Source organism: Malurus melanocephalus, unplaced genomic scaffold (genome assembly GCF_030028575.1).
Source record: "Malurus melanocephalus ecotype Western Australia unplaced genomic scaffold, MMel_1.1 scaffold_583, whole genome shotgun sequence".
Classification (NCBI taxonomy): Eukaryota; Metazoa; Chordata; class Aves; order Passeriformes; family Maluridae; genus Malurus; species Malurus melanocephalus.
This window is the reverse complement of record NW_026623815.1, coordinates 203,137-223,655: the sequence shown is the minus strand read 5'-3', so window position 1 is coordinate 223,655 and position 20,519 is coordinate 203,137. Positions and strand designations below refer to the sequence as shown.

Sequence of the window (20,519 nt, the reverse complement as noted above, 5' to 3'; positions counted from 1 at the left end):
TAATCACAAAGGCCCCGTACCCTGCTGTGTGTTTTCATTGTGTTCGTGTATTCTCAGTCTTGTGAAACTTTGTGTGTGTGACTACCAGAAGTAATTATGGCTTTGAATAATAATAATAATAATAATTAATGATGGCTTAGGACAGTTGCACTGCTGCCACGAGACAGGAAGCAGCCACTGGGCTTGGCTTTCTTTATTCCCTTTCAAACACAATCCTTRGCCATTGTGTGTAAGAAGTTGAACATACACCAGTTCCCTCCTCCCACACCAGTAAATTGTGTCAGATTTCCTTTCTGAGTTTAACAGAATGGACTCAGGAGCCAAAGTACCTGAATCCTCATTCTTYTCTAAAGAATGACTCAACTCACCATTCTTAACCATGAGTGGTACCTGGTGGCTCTCACCCACGCAGTCTCTGTGCAGGGTAAACAGTGCCATGTTGAAATCGAGCAGAATGCTTTGGAAGTAATTACAGTACCTGGAAAAACTTGTCTCACTTTCTCCCTTTTCCCTCAGTATGTTGAAAGATGACTTAAAACTTAGCAGTAGTGAAGACAGCGATGGAGAGCAGGTATGTTCCTGGAATCCCTTCCAAAAAACACTGCACTCATCCAGGGGCCAGCAGCAAACTGGGCAGCTCAGCAGGAGATCCGTGAAATCAAATCTAATGGAATGTTTTTAGACAAACCTCAGGTATTCCTAAGTGTAACCATGGYAAAAAATTCTCTGAAAACAGATTGAAATGTTGTGTTTTGGGAAAYAGTTTGCTTTTACCTAGAAATCCTWMCTAACTGRTTTCACATGTGCTTTCTCTGAGCATCAAATGACAGTAGTGCACTTTAAAATATATAAAAGAAGACACTTTAAAAGAATGGCTCCTTAATTCAAGATGAATCCCTTTGTGTTCTGCCATTGCTGCTCATGGTGTGAACATCAGTGTGCATTGGGATGTTTGGGGTGACAAGGGGCTCTGTCTGTCCCTGGGAGTACAGCTGCACCTTTAGTTTTATAAAACAATTTATTTTTTAATCTTTTTAGGATTAACTTCGTAAGCTTCTGCCAGATTGGCACTTAACATGCTTAACAAAAATAAAATATATGTCTGTGCTGCCCAGTAACCCACACTGCTCTGGGGTTTCTTTTATTCCTGTTCCAGTTCTGGTATTTGATTTTCTTCAGGTGGAAAACTGGGAGTTGGTTAAGTCCAATTACCCGGGGCATCTCAGGAAAATCCTTGTGAAATGCTGAATCACCTGATTCAGAAAGATGGAAACATGATATTAATTACTGGTAGAAATGGRGATCTCTCCAGGTTGTAGTCAGAATATAGAGATTTGTGCTGAAAACTTGGAGAAAACAATTCTGCTCTTCCTTCTGTATACGAAAAATGCAGATAAATAAATTTCAACTACTGCAAAGAATAAATTTTTAAAAAATTAAAGGCTYTAAATGGATGTTTTGCAACTTAGTTGTATGTGCCAGCCTAAAATGGCTTCTTGAAGCTTCATGCTCTTTTTTTGAATTGCAGGACTGCGATAAGACAGTGCCAAGGAGCACACCTGGAAGGTAGGAATTCCTGGGGGATTGCAGCATTGTTCAGCCCAGTCAGCACTMCTGGCTCGGTCTCATTAACAGAATTCATCTTTGTCCTTTGGCTTGTACTAAAGGAAAAGTGATGAGAATGTAATCAGGGGTTAAATAGTAATAAATGTAATATTAAATACAATATATCATTGAAATCAGACTGACCATTTTGGGAAGGAGCAACACCCAAAGGCTCTCTCTTTCCAGGCTGAACTGYGTTCACTCTATGCTGAATTTTCTCSTGAATGTCAATTAAAATGTGACATTTTGTWATTTCTAATGAAGGGATTTTCAGTATGTACACCCAGTTTCCCTTTTTTTTTGTTGCAGTAATTCTGAGCCTTCCCAGCACAACAGTGAAGGAGCAGATAACTCCAGGGATGACTCGAGCAGCCACAGCGGCTCCGAGAGCAGCTCCGGCTCCGACTCGGAGAGCGAGAGCAGCTCCAGTGACAGCGAGGCCAACGAGCCCTCCCAGAGTGCATCCCCTGAGGTAGGGCTGAGTCTGAGCAGCACAAGAGTTCACTCAATCAGCACTGTTAAAAAATAATGGAGCAACCAGCATGGGCTCGCTTTGAGGCTGGGCTGTTCTGCTGCAGTCCCTGTTCTCTGGATAAACCCACGCTGCATGTTTGATTTGAGGTGGTTTTTACCACCAGCTTGCTGTTGGAGGGCAGAGTTAATGTGGTGTCAGAGCCCTAAAAAACTGTGGCATCAAATATTGCCTGGTGATAGCAGGTGCTCCAGACAAAGGGAAAATTTGTTGGTTTTGTGCCTGTATTTCGTTCATTTATCTCAGGTTTTGGGTGTACCTCTTGCTTTGGTGTGCAGCATTGCGCAGCTGCCACATGGAAAAGATGGAAGAAATGGGGAATATTCCACCTAACTCTGRTTTTCACTCTGTTTTTAGCCAGAGCCACCGCCCACGAACAAGTGGCAGCTGGAYAACTGGTTGAACAAAGTTAATTCCCATAAAGTGTCACCAGCTTCTTCCGTGGACAGCAATATCCCTTCTTCCCAAGGCTACAAGAAAGAAGGACGGGATCAGGGTACAGGGAGTGGGTACACTGAGCAAGGTGGATCCAAGGATTCCATTTCTTCCACACCAGGGAGAGATTCCAAACCCACTCAGAAGGGCTCGGAGAGCAGTCGTGGGAGGCAGAAATCACCTGCCCAGAGCGACAGCTCGACTCAGAGGAGGACTGTAGGGAAAAAACAGCCCAAGAAAGCAGAAAAGACATCTGTGGAAGAGCCCAGAGGAGGTCTTAAAATAGAAAGTGAAACCCCAGTAGACATGGCAACAAATATCCCTTCGAACAGGCACAAGGCAGCCACCAAAGGCTCCAGGAAACCCAATATAAAGAAAGAGCCCAAGTCTTCCCCTCGGCCTACAACAGAGAAAAAGAAATACAAGGCTTCAAGCAAATCTGCCCAGAAATCCAGGGAATTCATCGAAACAGATACCTCATCCTCTGATTCAGATGAAAATGAGAGTCTGCCTCCTTCCTCACAAACACCCAAATACTCTGAGAGCAATAGGACTCCTGTTAAATCTTCCATGGAGGAGGATGACAGCTTTTTTCGGCAAAGAATGTTCTCTCCTATGGAAGAGAAAGAGCTTCTGTCCCCACTGAGTGATCCTGATGAAAGGTACCCACTCATTGTGAAGATTGACCTGAGCCTCTTATCCAGGATACCAGGGAAGCCTTACAAGGATGCTGATGCTGCCAAGGTGGAGAAGAAGAGCGCTCCCGAAAAACACGGCCGGGAATCCCARAAACAGCCCTCGGACAAGAGCTCCACCAAGGGCAAAAGGAAACACAAACAGGTGAGGATTGGGGAGAGTGACTGTTCTCTCAGCCCTCCGTGCACTGAGTGTCCAAAATCCAGGTCACACCTCAGGGCAGGGGCAGGAGTGACTTTGCTGCCTTGGATGGAACACGTGATTATTGCTGTGCTTTACAGGAGAGTGTTGGGATTTTATTTGGGAAACATCTGTAGGATTGGCAGCCCTGTAGCCAGAGCTCAGGGAGGTGACAGATCCTGTGTGCCTTGGGTGGAACACGTGATTATTGCTGTGCTTTACAGGAGAGTGTTGGGATTTTATTTGGGAAACATCTGTAGGATTGGCAGCCCTGTAGCCAGAGCTCAGGGAGGTGACAGATCCTGTGCCCCTGAGCTCTGCATCCAGCCCTCTCCTRCCTCACCTTGCAGCCCCTGGTGCTCTGCATGCCAGCTCAGGCAGCTGATTCAATGGGAAATCCAACTGGAAAAACCCCACAAAGTCAGTTTTCAGCTGGATCAGCTCCCTGAGCCATAGAATTGCCCATTGCCAGGATAAGGAATGGGGCAGGACTGGGCATGGCAGCAGCAGAAAACATCTCAGGTGCTGCTTTACTGCRAGCAGGGGGGTCTCTCCATAACAATACTTAATTTCCAAAAAAACATTTCATCTTTCCAGCTGTGAGTAAAAAGCAGGAATGGCTGGGGGGCAGTAAAATGGGCAGGAGTCAGTGGAGGAACTGAATAGAAGGGATCTTCTTGGAGTGGGGAATGTGAGAAKTCGATGCTGGTGTAATTTTAAACTGCTTTGGAAAGCTCAGCATGGGGACACTCTGTATAAAGGGCAAACCTGGGGCTCTCAGAGGGGCTCAGAGATCCAGGGAGTCTGGTTTCCATGAGTTTAGGGCTGCGAGGCCCTGGGGCAGGCATTCAAAAATCCCTGTGCTGCTCTGTGAACATTTCAGTGYGCCACGTCCAAGGGATCTGAAAAGGGTTTGGGAGATGTTGGTGTGTGCAATGCCAGGGTTCTGTGAGGTCATTCCCAGAGTCATTTGAGGAGATGGATCATTTCARTTTCCTGCTGAGCAGCCAAAGTGAACTCGATCACTTGCTGGAGTCAGTGTCAGCCCTGACATGTACCTGCACATTGATCCTGAGCTGTTCTAACTGAGATTCCTGTTTTCTCTGGCTAAGGAAATGAGTTGCTGTTGTAAAAATGGAATAGCTCTGACCAGTACAGTGAATAATTACTTTTTGATGGTGTTACTGTGTAATTCCTGATGTTCTTGGAATGCACTCACATTTTCCAATGCTCTGAATTCCCTGACTTTTCTCTCTTGGGCCAGTTCTGCCTTTCACTACACATTGGGAATTACAGCATTAAAGATCTGTGCTCTCACATCCAGACCAGAAAGCTGTGGTGAGACCAGTTTTATTTAGGCTCTGTCCCAAGAAACAGTGGTGGTTAAATGTTGTGGAGCCTCAGATCACTCTGATCCTTCCCAGGAGGATGAAACCCATGTGAGGCAGGAAAGGTCCCCCTTTCCCCCAGCCCTGCAGTTTCAGGTTTGTGCTCCAAGAACAAGGGGCACCCCTTGAATTTCTGCATTTCCTGCCTTTCCTTGCTCACAGTTCTCAGGTTGCAGCATCAGGAACAAAACCAGAACCTCTGGGGTTTGRATCTGGGGTTTGTTACCCAGTGATTTACCCAGGGAGGCCTCACTTTCCTTCTGATTCACTCAATTGATCCCTCCAGTGCATGGAAAGGCTGATTAGAAATTTACCTTTGAGACCCTGTGACTTGAGGATTAAATTGATATAAATTCCTGCTCTTCAGCATCTCTGAGCTGACTTTAATAGACTGATGAGATTTTACCCTGTCCTGGCATTCATCAGACACCTCTTTAGACCCCTCAACATCAAATCTGTCTCCTGATCCTGCCAAAGCCTTTGGCAGATTTTCCTGGATTTCCTGGTGATAATTTATCTGTGCTCAAATGAACAACTTGGCTGTTGCTGCTTTTATCAGGCTGTCATTTAGTGGCCAGACTGGGTTTTTCATTTTTGTTCCAATATTGGGGTCTGGTCAGGTGTTTGCTGAGGCTGAGATGCTGCAGGCTGTGTTTTWAGGGTCTGTATTTAACTGTGAAGCTGAACAAAGTCTCTTTATGTGAAATATTGCCACTCTCAGGGATGTGTAAATGTGGATTTTTGCTGGATGTTTTTCTCATTTGCTTTGCTCAGAACGAGGATGAAAACAGAGCCAGTGAAAGCAAGAAAACGAAACTGGAAGACAAAGCTCCCTCAGGACACAAGAATTCCAGCAGTAGGGAGTGAGTATCTGCTGATCCCAACCAAGTTTTCCTTAATTAATTGCTAAAATTTCATTATTTCTTACCCTTCAGACAAATTGACTTCAGAGCTTCTAYGARTAATTGGTGGAAATGAATTTCCATMCCCAAAGCASTGGCCAAGGACARTTGTGCTCCTTGACAAAGTGAGRTGACCCCTCCTGTGAAGGAGGGAATATTTCCTTCCCGGTTTTCTCTGATACACATTGGGCTTGGATTTGGCTTAGAAATCAAAATCTGCACTTTTAAATTAACCCAGTCTGGTAATTCTCTGTTTAGCAAGTTTTAAACTGGAAATAAATTCCTGAATTGGCTTTCTTTGGGAAGGTGAAGGCATTGAGCTGTGAATTCGTGGATTCAACCTCCCATTTCCTTGCTTTGTTAGTGCAAGAAAAGTGTGAGTGATACCAAAGCAAAATAATACGGAATTAACAAATCAGTGCCGTTGTTTAATGTTATTTTTGGATTTCTCTTGCTTTTTGCAACACCTGTTTCTTGATCAGTGTTAATCCACAGGAAAGACAAAGGTTTTTTTCCACTGCTTTTTGAAACTTTTCAGTTCAAGCAGCTGAAAACTGGTGTTGTTGTGTCATGGAAAATATTCCTGTCCAGGCAGTAACTGCCAAGTACAAAGGTGTGAGAAGCTGCAGCACTTTGGATGCTGCAGCTCTTGTTTGCCCATTCTCAGTCAAACAGTGTCTTACTGTTTGTCAGGGAGCAGCTGTAGAAGGAATTTTTAGCTTCATTTTGCTTTTTTACCCATTATTGCTGCTTTTTGCTTGACTACCAGTCTCTGAAGGACATTTAATTAAATAAAACTCAGATTTTCTAAAAATAATCATGATGGGAAGGCAGGAATAGCCAAGAGCATCCCTCAGCAGAAAGTGAGAGTGTCCTGGAAGGCTGTGCTGGGGAAGGTTCCCATTCCCTGGGTTCCAGAGGTTTATCTGGAGCATCTTTCCCTGGAGCTGTTGGTGTGCACAGACAGCCTGGCGCTGGCATTGGCTGTCACTGCTGAAATTGGGAGGGTTTGAGGTGGATTTTGTAAAGAACTGGTGCAGGGGTGTGGTTTTATGGTTAGAACTTGTCTGGTTTTGCCTGTGTTTTCAGGTCAGAACAAATAAAATGGTGAAAACAAGTTCAATCTGGCTTTGGAGAAACCTACTCACTGAGAGGATTATTCTGCTTTTCTCCAAAGCTGGGTCTGGCAGTAAAAATCTTGGGGAAAAAGAAAGGTGTTTAATTTAAAATTTAAAAATCCAAGTTTYGTGTGTTGTTTTWTTGGGGTTGTTTTTGTTGGTTTTGGTTTTGGTTTTGTTTGTTAAGGAAAGAAGCTCAAACCCTGACTTCATTCCACTTTTCCAGGTCTTCAAAGCCAAGTGCTGTTAAAGAGAAGGATTTGCTGCCCTCCCCTGCTGCCCCAGCCCTGCAGAAGGATTCCAAGCAGGAACACAGCTCCAGGAAGAGGACAGTCAGTCAATCCTCATCCCTAAAATCCAGCAGCAACCCRGGCAAGGAGAGCAGCAGTGGCAGCAAGAGCAGCTCCTCTTCCAAGCAGAAGAAGACAGAGGGGAAGGGCTCCAGCAGTGCCAAGGAAGCCAAGGTAAAGGGCTGCTTCTGACCCTGCCTCTTTGCTTGGAGGTTTGATCTGAAAAACCATTTCCAGCTCTGTTTAAAATCTCCTTCGTTTGAGGTGTGCCTTGTTTCCTGTCACAGAGCTCAAGTGGGAAGGCCATAAATGAGAAGGGAATTTGGAGAGAGTGGGGAAGGCTAATGCTCATCCTGCCAAATTCCTGTGCTGAGTGGAGGAATGGCTTCAGTCATCCCCTGGTGCTGCCTGTTTCTGGTTGAGGGGTTCACAAGAGCATCACTAGAAAGCTGCAGGCTGGGAATGGAGCTGGGAGGCTGCTCCTGTCTGCTCAGAGCAGAAACAGAGCTTGTCCTGCTTTCTGAAAGCAGGAGCTCAGTCCTTGCTCAGGGCTGGTATGGGAAGCTCTGGCTCTCATTCTGTGACATTGTACAAAGATTATTTAAACTCCAGCTCAGCAATTTCCAGAGCTCTCCGTGGCTGCACAGGAGAAAATGTGGTTATGGAGATGGGGCACAAGATGGTTTGGAAGAGATTTAGGTTGGGAAGATCAATGTGATGGAATTTGAAAAYGTCAATATCTCTCAGCCAGTTGTTAATTTGTGATGTGTTTGTTGTTTTATACTTCGGTGTGCTTGCTCATGCCTTTCTCAGAGSAGTAATTCCTCCTGTGTGGGTTTTTCAAGGCAAAGGCATTCATGTTGTTGGTAGAAATGAGAAATCCTCAAAATCCTCCTCATCTGTGTTAGAGTGGAAAAACAGGATTTAGAAGCAGTGACAGGAGAGATGGAGGGAGGCATTTCCTGCCTCTGGGTGTGTCTGGAAAGCCTTGGCTGCATTTCCCTGTGCAGTGAGGAGCTCCTGCCCACCCCTCTGTGGGAGCTGAGTAATTCCTGCTCCAGGGCAGCTCTGGCACCTGCAGACTGCCCTTCCTGCATGGAATGGGGGAGGCCACGGGGAATTTATACAACAAATGCTCCTCTTGGTGCTGTTCTTTAAATGCCATGGATTTCCCTTGCAGGAAAAGATCCTGAACAATTCCTCCAGCTGCCCTCCTGCCTCTGCTCAGGCCACGGAAAGCACGAAGTCGAGGAGAGCAAAGCTCGTTTTTGATGATAGGTATGGACACAAAATTCCCATTTCTTCTGGGCCCTCTGSATCTGGAGCACAGGCAGCTCTCCACGGGGAGAGTTGTCATTTTGCTCCACAAAAAATGTTAACACACAAAGAAAATACCTTGAGAAGAAAATAAGACATATTTCACCATCTTAYGCAGACTTGAGGTTTCAGTTCAGATCTCAGCATGATGCTTGCTCTGAAGGCACTTCTTTAAATTCTCTGTACAGGTGAAATCAAGTTTGCACCAAATGTAAAATACCTTTCTGCTAAAGAACTTGCTTGAAATAATGTTTGAATTACCTGAAACCAGAGAAGTAACTTGAAACTACTTCTAACAACTTTATCATAGTRGTTAACTGTTCTAACAGATGTCTTTAATCAGTTTTATCATARTGTAGCTTGAGTTAGGAACAGAGAAAGCCCTGGAAAATGGCAATATTGAGAAGCTCCAGCCAGAAAAGGCTGTGTGAGTGGGTGGGTCCAATCCCTAAATCCCTGTCCTCTCTTGCAGGACTTACTCAGCTGATCATTATTTGCAGGAAGCAAAGAAGCTGAAACATAATGCAGATGCTTTGGTGAGTGGATCCCCAATGCCCCCCCAGTGTTTGCCCCTGCTCTTGGGGTTMTTTGCTGCCTTTCCCATTTTGCTGCCCTTCTGTGCTTGAATTTTGCTGCATTTCTGTGCTCTGTGTCCCTGAATCTCTCCTCCCTCTCTGCAGTCGGACAGGTTCGAGAAGGCYGTGTACTACCTGGATGCKGTCGTGTCYTTCATTGAGTGTGGGAATGCATTGGAGAAAAATGCTCAGGAATCCAAGTCCCCGTTCCCTATGTATTCAGAAACTGTGGAATTAATCAAGTAAGCACTGCAGGGCTCGGGCAGGGGCACGTGGTGGGGGAGCTCTGGCAGTCAGAGCWTGGGAAGGAGGGAAGTTTTGCCCCCAGTTTTTGAGATCTGCTGTCATTCCATGTAGCACTGGGGCAGTGACCAGTTCATTCCAGTGTTGGGGTTTAAAGCATTTCCACAAGGGTGAGGTGGTTTCTGCTGAAGCTTTTGAAGTCCCCCTACGATCAGTAACCCACGAGGAGCAAAATTATTTATTCAGGATTGGGAGATGTCCCTGAAACAGTGGAGACAGCTGACACTGAAATCCATGAGCACATCAGTGTTTAGTGAATGATAAATGTTAGTAGTTTGTCTTGGGGGCTGATTTGCTGCCTTTGCCTGCAGATACACTATGAAACTGAAGAATTACTTGGCCCCGGATGCCACGGCTGCCGACAAAAGGCTGGCAGTGCTTTGGTGAGTGTGCTGGCACTTCCTGCAGTGCCCTCATGCATTTCCCTGGTTTTATCCACTGGAAATGCAGTTTGAGTCTTGGGTRTTCCTGAACCAAACACAGGAGATTCTCACTTGGCTATAGACTGAAATTAAGCTGTGTGTGATTGCTGTAAGGGGGGATGCTGCCAGYGAGTTAAATGAGCCCCTTGTCTGGAGAGTCACTGGTGGTGTCTGCCAAGCCCAGCAGCAGCACTGGGAATTTCRTTTCCAGCTTGAGACACTGAGTTCCCTTCAGAATTTCAAGGTGGTTGTGGATTTTTTGGTTGAGTTACCACTTTAGAGCTGAGCTGGCAGAGGGAACATTGAGAGCACAGCTACTGGACTTGTGAAATTGCCCAAACTGAGATGAACTTGACTTTAACTGTGACTGTTTTGTCCTGTCTTTGGGCAGCCTTCGGTGTCAAGCTCTGCTGTACCTGAGGCTTTTCAAACTGAAAAAGGAAAGTGCATTGAAATACTCAAAAACTCTGACCGAACATCTGAAGGTAATTGTATCTGTATTTTCTTAGAATGTTAAAACCTAATGGTATGAAAGCTCTGCATTGCTTAAAGTTCCCAAATCCAACTTTCAGACTACTGCATGTGAACTCAAGTTTAAAACTGGACTTCAGTAAAAGAGGGTATTTCCCCAAATTTCAGTTTTCTGTGATGTTATTGAGAATGTCACTTGAAAGTGCAACTGCAAAAAACATTTTGGTCAAAAAGAACCAATTAAACAAGGAGATGAAATGTACTTAGTGCAAGTATCAACACAAATCAGCTGAAATGTGTCTTTTTCACCCCACACAGAATTGCTACAATAATTCTCAAGCACCRTCACCTGGTATGGGAAGGTGAGTGGTAAAAGCTGTTCCCTTTTAATTCTCAATTTACATCAAGTTTTCTCCATTTCCTGTGTACCTGGGGTGCTCAGGGAGCAGCTTTTGGAGTGATTCTTTGAAGGGTGTGGGTTTGGATCCATTTTTTTGTGTAATTATCATGGTGGAGGGAGGTGCTGCTGCTCTGCAGGGTTTGTCAGGCAGAAAAGGGGTCAGTGTGTCACTAACCCACAAATCACTTATCCAGGGGTGTTTAATTTAATGTTTTTGGTGTTTAATTTAATGTTTTTCCCCCAAACAGGAGCTTTAGTAGTGCTGCAGGGCCAGAGGTTACAAGCACTCGCAGGGTTTTTTGTTCCATAGTTCAGCAATTATTGCTGCTCTTTTAAACCCAAKAATGGACCTTTGATAAATTATTCAGTGAATTTGAGGAGGGCACTCCAGGTTTCCATTGTGTTACCTGCAGTCATGTTATATAATGCAATATTCTGGCWGTGGAGTTTCCAGGTACCTGTAATTTTTCCCTTATTACCGTTTAAGGTTCCCTTTATTTAAACAATGTACTTAAGATTTTATTGAATTAAGAGATGCTAAGGTTTGGTAATTAGGTTTTGTGAGATGTAGATAATTGTTGGAGAATCCTCAGCAGTTCCCAGCTCGAGATTTTCATTTGCTGCAGGGCAAATCCTGATTTTTGATGTGTAAAGTGGGAGTGTTTTCCCATCCTAACCCTGAGTGTGGGCAGAGGGATCTTAGGGGATGTCTCAGCGTGTGATGTGTCTAAAGCTGGTGCATTTCTGCCTTTCCAATTCCATCCTCCCCTCCGGGTGAGCAGCAAACCTGTCGGGATGCCATCTCCAGTCTCTCCAAAGCTGTCTCCAGGGAATTCAGGAAATTACTCTTCCGGGGCAGCCAACCCTTCAGGGAGCGGGTCCTCGGTGACGATCCCGCAGCGCATCCATCAGATGGCTGCCAGCTACGTCCAGGTCACCTCCAACTTCCTCTATGCCACTGAAATCTGGGAACAAGCAGAACAGCTCTCGAGAGAACAGAAAGGTAAGGGCTGCATTGAAACCTCCACAGGGGGCTGGAACATTCCCTGCCTTTGATTTTGTTATGGTGCCCTGGGTGCTGAACCTCTGCAAAATCAGGGGGAATGTGACACCTTGGGTTGTGGGGATAACCCAGGCTGGGTGCTGTGCTTGTCAAGGTGGTGCTGGAGTTTTGACACAAAAATCTTTGTTGCATTTCCTATAAAACGTTCCGCGTAGAAAGAGAAACTTAGTGCATTTTCCATTGTGAAATTCTTTAGTGAAGACTTCAGGAAGTTTGGCAGTAGTTTAATTATTTCCARCCAGTGAAATGTAAGTTTTAGAGGAAAACCAAGAAGTTTGGCAATGGTTTAATTGCAAAGGAATGGATGAGGAAGGACCTTTCTCCTTGAGTCCCTTCTTCTTTCTCCCCTTTCTCTCCATCCCAGCGATTCACGCTGGAGCTGGGGCTTGGCTGCACTTCCCAAACGTGCTCCTTTAACTTGTGTTTGTGCTGTTTTAGAGTTCTTTGCTGAACTGGACAAGGTGATGGGGCCCCTGGTGTTTAACACGAGCATCATGACGGAGCTGGTGCGTTACACCCGCCAGGGCCTGCACTGGCTGCGCCTCGACGCCAAGTGAGGAACCCAAATCAACCCCATTCTTCAGCTGCCTCTGATTTCCTCCACAACACTGTGTCATGTCAATAAGGAAGACTGCCATAACACATTGCTTAGTTGACACTAAGAGCAAGGAATGCTTTCCCATGTCTCCCATCCTCATTTGTGTTTTGTGTTTAACCCCCMAATCAGCTGGTTCATGGACTTCTTCGGTATTCCCGGTTTAAGTTATTTAAATATTTGAAAATTTGCTACRGAAAAGTTGTAGTTTTGCTGATCTGTCATGGATGGATCATTGGAATTCCAGTCACAACACATGAATAGTCAGTTTAAATCCTATTTATTTTAATTTTTTTAATTTTAATTTTGAAAAGCCCTATTCAGGGCTGGTTTTAGCTATTTCTTCTTCCCTAAATTTTCCCTTTTGAGTACTTAGAAATTAAACCTAGACACTTTATTTAAGTACTTTGTGAGCTTTGTTACTCTGTAATGTCTTGTGGTGGTAGAGCCTGTAACAGGAACTAGGGTTGATAGGTTCTAACGAGTAGGGACACCATACTTCTCATGCCTAATGCCTATGAGTCAACTAATAAATGACAACTACAGATTTATTATTGCAGAATTTGTACTAAATAGAAAAGTTTCAGATATTCTTCTACATATTGAGATACTTCATTTAAATGAATTATAAAGAAATTTATATGGAAAAATATTTAGCTGGATCTGCCTTGGATTGTTTCCAAGGCAGCTTCAAGCCATCGATTAACACTATAACAATCACAAAACATTACAGTAATTTGCATTTAATGTAACGTCCAGGTAATGGTGTAGGAATGACCTTCAGTCCAATGGGTGCGATGCAAACAGGAAAGGCTTTGGAAAAGGACAATCTCGTGCTTTTTTGCATCTCTTCATTTCAAATACCTTTTGTTTCTGTGCTCGTCACTTTTTGACAGTTACAAAATMGGGGAACTTTGTGGTTCCAAACCCAAGAGTAGTTCAATTCCTACCAGAACCGTCATTTGCATCTTTTCCATTGACTGAGAAACCAGGAATCTTTAGTAGAACTCGAGGTCCGTTTTTGTCCTCTTAGGGTCTGCTGGGTGATGGACACTACAGGCTGGCAGTGCAGCAGCCACCGTGGGGCAGGAGCACACTGCTCCTGCAGGAACCACTGTTCTGGTGCAGGATGGATGGAAAACTTGGCTTTACCCCGTGCTAATGAAGGTCCCGTTCATGTCACGTAACGTCCGCTCCCGAGGGGCCGCTGGGTGCCACACACAGGGTCTGTGGAGCTGCAGGTGGCCCCTCTCTGAGTGCAAACCAAAGTACCTTTCCATRTGAGGTGCTTGTCTGAGTTAAAGGTTTCAAATGCTACTGCTTTCAGTATTGCTTAGTGCCCCCAACATGTCTGGTGTGCCTTATGCCTTACTTTTAGATGAAGATTTTATGAACTGTTTACAAGATGTTTTACAGCAGGACCAGGTATACTGTATGCAGTGGTCTTCTGCAGTACTTGGGTAAAATTCCATTTCCTTTTTCAAAGTCCCAGTGTCTGTCACACAAACCGACTCATCGCGGTGGTCTCCTTCCCAAGAGTCCAACTCTGAATCCTTTGGAGTGAGATTGTGGAATGCTGCTTTGTTTTCTCTCCCRTTGAACCCTTTATTCTGTACCAGATATGAACGTGCATGTTCAGGAAAATTATTGCACTAAATTTTTTGTGTAGGTGTAGTTAAGTGCCAAAATCACGGCAACCTCGAGAGAAGGAATAGAATTCTACGCTCCTTAGTACTGCAGTATGTCCTATGGGCTTTAAGAGTTTAGAAGTTTTGCAAATTAGTAACCTACTACAAGGTAGCTGCATCTTCGTAGAGCTTCCTTTGCGTCCCAGCGTGTTTTGTACTTCCAGAAAAGCTTTGCTACGTCCGGATTGATAAACGGGGAACAGACCTGGGGCTCTCCCCGACTCGACTCTTCAGGTCTGTCGGAGCATCCTTTTTATGGAATCACTGTGCAAGGTCACCTTTCTGTTAGTCTGTGCTGTTGGAGACAGAACTCTGTACCCTCAAACTCCCCGCCGTGGGCATGGGACACTGTCAGCTGTGTTTCCTTTCCTCCTCTGAAGTGCCTCGCACACCTCTGACGCTGAGAAATCCCTTCGTAGAAGTTGCATTCATGGGTGGGTTTGTGTGTAGTGCTGCACTAGCCAGCGTGGCTGTTCTTGGCTTGCTCCTTTGTGCACAGTCACCATTGCTGCCAGCAGGAATGGTCTCATCTCGGGGAATTTTTTTTCCTTAACTAGAGTCCCACAAATACCTTTTGGTGTCACACGAAATTGGCCTCTTAAAAAAAAAAAACTGCATCGCTTATCCCTAGAGCAGTGGATCTTAGAAATTGGCTTCAAACAACCAGAAGGCTTTTTTTGGCATCGTGTCAACATGTGGACCTGAGCTGGTTGGAAGTGTCCCAGCTGAAGGGTGAATTCCATGCTGGAATATCCTCTGGAGTGCTGTCCCAGGTGTTGTGTCCGTGCTTGGGGGTTTGGGGATGGACAGGAAATGCCTTGTGCAGCTGGGRCTGGTGCAAACAGATCCATTCAAACCTCACAATTCCAAAAGCATGGCTTAATTTGGGATTGACCCTTGTTTCCAAGAGGAAAGTTTTCTGTACTTGATCAGATTTTATAGCCAAAAAAAAGAGCAAATGCATCCTAGGCTTCCATCCCTCTGCCAAAGTAGGAGGGCTCTGTCCCTGTCCTTGGCAGCTCCCAGCACCACACAGGGAGTGCAGGTCACAGGAGTGACCGAGGAGGAACTCCCCAGTCCTGGCTTCCCAAATTATTCCCTGGGCAGGGAATATGTATTAATACATATCAAYACTGTAATTTTAATTCCCTTGCTGATCATGGCCCCAGTTGGTGAATCTTAAAAATGGCTCAATCAGACTAGGCTTGCTCAGCTATCTGTGCTGTTTGACTTTKCTCTCAGACTTGCAGGTTCCAGGTGATAAAGGTGCAAACCATTTATAATTCCAAACAAATCTTCAGGACACCAGAGTAAACCAGCCCAAGAGTTTTGTTTTGATTTGAATCTCAGCCATAAAGCAGAGCAGACGGACGGCTCTCCTTGGCTTCRATGGCAGTATGCAATTTGTATTGTATGTGTCTTTTAATATATATGTATATATATATGACTCAGTCTGTCCAAAGTATATGTTATACTTGTTTTTAGATTATGGTGCAACTGACTATATTGATATATTATTTATTGAGTGCTGAGTCACCATCTTATTGGTGATAAATATTGCATATTATCCAGGAGTGCAATGTATATTCCTTTAGATTGCTGAGGCTTGATTGCTGTGGTAACAAAAAATGCCCTGAAAYGTATTTATGAATGGCCCCAACACACAGAGAGTCAGAATTTATGGGAATGATGTAGCACTTGCCTGGGGCAAGTAAAAAAAAAAGCCGTAGGCAGAGAATTATGGGGTTTGCCCAAAAAAGGCAAACTGCTGGAAAGAGAGAGAAACTACCTTTGCTGTATTTAATGTCATTTTCTGAACAGATCTTTGTTGTCACTGCAGTGTTTCCATTGAGGCAGATCCACAAGGGCCTGAGCAAGTCAAGTTTGAATTACCCATTGGGGAGTAAAAAACTTCCAAATTCTTACCTTCCCGACAAATCCTTAGGTCAGGGTTGAAATTTCTCCAYGTGATGTGTCAGTGTTCTGGAAAGCCCCGTTCCCGAGCAATGAGGTCAGTGCTGGGCATCCTKAAGGACAGAGAGGAGCCAGAGCTTTGCTGCCAACTCCCCCAGACCCAGAGCTATTCCAGGAGGGCTTTCCCAAGCAGGGAGTGGCAGTGGGAATCGTGGTGTGTCCGAGTGGTGGAGGGATGGTCTGTGGTGCCCTTGGGGAGGGAAGGGCTCAGCCCCTGCATCCATCGTGGAGCAATTCCAGCTGCTGGGGCAGCCCGCAGGGAGCTGGGCTGGTGATGTGGCTGTGCTTCCCCTCTTTCAATTCCACCTGGGAAGCCCTTGGCAGAATGCCCCGTTCCTGGGTCCCAGAGCCCGTTCCTGGGTCCCAGAGCCCGTTCCTGGGTCCCAGTGCCCCGTTCCTGGGTCCCAGTGCCCGTTCCTGGGTCCCAGTGCCCGTTCCTGGGTCCCAGTGCCCGTTCCTGGGTCCCAGTGCCCGTTCCTGGGTCCCAGTGCGCGTTCCTGGGTCCCAGTGCGCGTTCCTGGGTCCCAGTGCCCGTTCCTGGGTCCCAGTGCCCGTTCCTGGGTCCCAGTGCCCGTTCCTGGGTCCCAGAGCCCGTTCCTGGGGCAGCACTCCCTTCTCCAGTCTCCATCCCTGTCCCGGGACATGGCACTGCCGCGGTATTCCACATCCCAAACTCCTGGGGCTGCCTTGGCATTCCACATCCCAAACTCTACTCTAAGGACCAGGCATGCCTTTCCAAGCACAGTTCCTGACATTTGTATCTGGTCCCCCTTTTAAATTGTTTTAAAAAAATTTTGTATATGGAGGATAAAGTGCTTATATATTTATTAAAAATCCTTTATCTTATTTGAAATTATTATTTGGTGAAGAAGGGTTTTTTTCTTTTGGGGGAGGGCTGGGGGGGAGGTAACTTTTAACCTGTCACTTATAAATGAAGCCCTGATTAATCCTACAGAAAGGTACTGTTAGTAACTAATGGGATGTCTCTGTTTTATGCTTTGTACATGACAAGTCCATGTGTTACATTTTGTTTTCTATCAAAAGATTTGGGCATCTGTCTTCAACCAAAACCTAAAAAAATAAACAAACTGTGATTTTATTTGTTGCAATACTATTGAAATTTCAAAGGGTACTTTGGGGCTCAAAATTAGGATTTCTAAGTCAGTATGTGCATTTCACGTAATAAAGCTGTTAATGGTGAGCAAAGTATTATATACTAACTAGATTTTTTCCACATCTGTATAGTATATTCTATGTATTTTGTGGTATTGAGATTATAGAAAGTTTAGTGTCTGAAACATGCGTTTAATGTGTATTTTTAAACAAATTTATGGCAATTAAAATATTTGGAGAAAAGGGTATCACATTTCAATTTGTAAAGATCTTTTTAACTACTGTGTCATTAAAATGCTTTGTACAATGCAAAACTGTAACTGGAGAAACTAAGTTTAATAAATATCAAATAGATTTTCTGTATTAAACTTCCAACCCCCTGTGCCTGCATCTGTTTCGTGGGGCCCTCTCCTCCCTGGAAGGGCATTTTTAGGCAGAATTTTCTTTCCTTGATCCCACTGCTCTGTTTAACAAAAGTGAYATCCAATGTGTGTGTCCAGACTTGCTGATTTTCCTTTTTTTGTCTTTCAGCCTCCAAGTCAACATCCAGCAGATCAAAACAGCGTTTTGATCAATTCATTTTAAAACAGGAGATAAGGTCAGTGGCAGAAGTCAGTCTAGGACATGTATTTCAGYAAATTTGATTAGAAGTAATTAMAMGTAAATAGTTTTCCTYCCACTTATCGCTGGATATATTTGGGATATTGGAATTGCTATCAGTATTATCAGTTTGGCTCCCTCTTTCTAACAGGCCTTTATCTGAGGACTGATAAGAGCTGGATTGGGAGGAGATGGGGCCTGATCTACTTTATGCTTTTGCCAGGTGGAAGGATAAATGTCCAAAGTCTGGCTGGAGCTGAGCCCCAGTCTGTGCTCACCRTCCCCTTTGCTCGAGATACAAGGAAAACCAAGCTGCTTTACTGAACATATATTTTAATTCACACCTTCAAATAAATAATGGGAAGCATTACAAAAAAACCAAACGAGCAGGAGATGCAGAGCCCTTTTATTGAGCTTGGCCAGAGGCCTCCTGAGGCGTGGCTGTGGAAGGAGATGCTCTCGAGCTCTTTGAAGTCCTTTTATCAGTCCTTTTATTTCATGTGACAGAAATATTAAATACTCTGATTGCTCGAGGYCCTTGCAGCTCCTGAGCAGTCAATAAATACATCCCAAGTGTATGGAGCAGGGTCAGCAGTAACAGTGCAGGCTGTGCTTGGTGCCAGCTCACGCCGAGGCCGTGGAGAGGAGGCAGCGGTTTTTCCTGGAAAAAAAAAAACCATTGTGAGGCACTGGGAGCTGGGATTGGCACTGCCAGGCTTAATCAGGAGCCCTGGAGCTGGGATTGGCACTGCCAGGCTCAATAAGGAGCCCTGGAGCTGGGATTGGCACTACCAGGCTCAATAAGGAGCCCTGGAGCTGGGATTGGCACTACCAGGCTCAATAAGGAGCCCTGGAGCTGGGATTGGCACTGCCAGGCTCAGGCAGGGTTCCCAGGTACATCTCTGTGCCCCCATGCAACAGTGCTGTGTTCATGGAACTATTCCCCTCAACTGTTCAGTCAGTTTTGATYCATTTTTRGTCTSTTTTCCAGCAGAACTCCATCAGTTRCTGCCCAGGGCTGGAGGCTCCKTGCAGGGATGGGGAGCAGCTGCAGTGCTGTCCATGGCTCCTGCTCTGGCTCTGCCTCTGGAGCTGCTGTTCCAGCTCAGCTCTGGCAGTCAGGGAACCAGGGATGCATTTCAAACACAGCCTAGCAGCCCAACCACCCTGTCCTATTTGCTTACTTATCCTACTTACTTGTAACATTAAATAAACTTGTTCAGGATAATATTAATTAATAATAGGATATACTTATCCATTACTACTATTTACATGTAGCAGAAAATTATTGTTTTCTACCCTGACTGCTGGTATATGCATACAGCAGATGCCACACAAAATCACCTTTCAGTCACTAAGTAGCAATTTTAACCATCAATATAMGTGTCTGTAGTTGGACAATTTGCTCATGTCTAGTAAGAACTAAATAACTTTTGTTACTGTTTAGTAAGAACTAAATAACTGTAGTTATTTTTTTGAACGATGAGCTTAAATAATCATTGTGAAGTGATTCATTTAGGGTAAGATATTAACACAGGCTTTCTCACTTGTCCGTAGCACAGGTTTTAAAAGGAAAGATTAATGGTAAGGGCTTTAAGTTGCCCAAAAACTGCCTGGACCCTCTGTTCTCTTTGCTCAGCCAGGTTATTTGGGGTTGCAGTGAAAGGACTGGGGCTGGCAGTCGAGAAGCCTGGACTCTGCTCTGTTTGCTGTGCTTACTAAAGAGTCTGAGTCTCTTGCCCCATCCCTATTCCTGGTATCTTTTTTTTTATGCACAGAGTGACCTCTGGCTCCCGTTTGGATGAGCCCAGGTGGGAAGTTCTTTTCCATGGCAGCCTGTGGAGYGTGGTTACCTGCAGAGCATGGTGAGGCACTCGCTGTTGTCCCTGCACGAGGCTCCGATGGGTCTCAGGGACACTCCTCTCCAGAAAGGYGTCATCCGCCGCTGCCGGGGACTGCGGGGCTGCACGTGGGGCTGGCTCTGGGACAGGGACGCACTGTGGGTCTGCAACAGAGCAGGGTGACCGTCAGGACACGTGGCAGCTGCAGCACTTCCTTGTTCTACTGCTGAGTCAATATTCTTAATTTTTAAGTGAAGCACTTGAAACCTTTCTGGTTTTCAGATCACAGCACTCTCTGGTAAAGCATTGCTTGCAGCCCAACCCCAAAGAAATGTGCACCAAAATTAATGATGGTTTTAATCTTCTTGGGAGGGAAGGCAGAATCACTGGCTCAGTTATGGCTCAGAATAGCCCAGTGTTCATGAGGCAATAACTGCATTTTTATGATGCTGAATCCTCTAAAAGCCCTGCTGTCACCTCTAAACTCCTGCCAGTTGTCCATCCAAATCATAGCAGCTTTTATGCACTGTCTGTCCTTTGAATTAGCCCTTTAAACAGTTTATTTCTACCAGTTGATTTCAATATGATCTCAGTTTACCTGGCTGAGCAGCAGTGAGCAGAGCAGGAGGGCTGCCATCACTTTCCCCCAGTGCATCTTCCCAGCGGGAGCTGTCACTTGGAGCAGCCGTGGGCGGAGGAGGCAGGAAGAGCTCCAGTCAGGACTTCCCAGGCTTTCAGCTACATTTTTATAGACTTCATTCTCTTATCATTGCATCAGCTGCCAGTTATTACAGGGCCAAAGTTTGCTTTGGAGCAAGAGGGAATTGCTAAGTCTACATCTGCTGCAGTGATCTGGTTCAAGGCCTGTCTCTCGAGCTAATGATTTACTCCCCTTCACTTGTACTTTGTCTGGTCACTTGTGCTGACCCCTTGTGCCAACTGTTCCTTTGTTTAAGGCCCACCTAAGATGTTACCAGAACTCCGTGCTCTATTTATAAGCAAAAGGAGGGG

General features: G+C 45.1%; 2 protein-coding genes across 2 annotated transcripts in view; one reads left to right on the top strand and one right to left on the bottom strand.

Moving 5' to 3' along the window:
- Positions 1 to 16,418, top strand: part of AFF4 (ALF transcription elongation factor 4) — a 44,336-nt gene extending 27,918 nt beyond the window's left edge. Inside the window, exons 9-22 of the mRNA XM_057382735.1 lie at positions 517 to 571; positions 1,529 to 1,566; positions 1,915 to 2,077; positions 2,495 to 3,412; positions 5,611 to 5,699; positions 7,083 to 7,320; positions 8,327 to 8,424; positions 8,936 to 8,999; positions 9,144 to 9,280; positions 9,653 to 9,724; positions 10,155 to 10,248; positions 10,553 to 10,596; positions 11,417 to 11,637; positions 12,136 to 16,418. Coding sequence (XP_057238718.1) covers positions 517 to 571; positions 1,529 to 1,566; positions 1,915 to 2,077; positions 2,495 to 3,412; positions 5,611 to 5,699; positions 7,083 to 7,320; positions 8,327 to 8,424; positions 8,936 to 8,999; positions 9,144 to 9,280; positions 9,653 to 9,724; positions 10,155 to 10,248; positions 10,553 to 10,596; positions 11,417 to 11,637; positions 12,136 to 12,254 — 2,350 coding nt within the window. The 3' untranslated portion in view covers positions 12,255 to 16,418. The remainder of the gene's footprint in view (positions 1 to 516; positions 572 to 1,528; positions 1,567 to 1,914; positions 2,078 to 2,494; positions 3,413 to 5,610; positions 5,700 to 7,082; positions 7,321 to 8,326; positions 8,425 to 8,935; positions 9,000 to 9,143; positions 9,281 to 9,652; positions 9,725 to 10,154; positions 10,249 to 10,552; positions 10,597 to 11,416; positions 11,638 to 12,135) is intronic.
- Positions 16,419 to 17,980: 1,562 nt separating this feature from the next.
- LEAP2 (liver enriched antimicrobial peptide 2) lies at positions 17,981 to 20,232 on the bottom strand. Its single transcript, XM_057382738.1, has 3 exons — positions 20,107 to 20,232; positions 19,521 to 19,672; positions 17,981 to 18,328 (listed from the first exon to the last, which is right to left on the bottom strand). Exons 1-3 carry the CDS (start codon positions 20,161 to 20,163, stop codon positions 18,292 to 18,294), a joined length of 246 nt encoding a protein of 81 aa, XP_057238721.1. The 5' UTR covers positions 20,164 to 20,232; the 3' UTR covers positions 17,981 to 18,291.
- Positions 20,233 to 20,519: the final 287 nt, after the last annotated feature.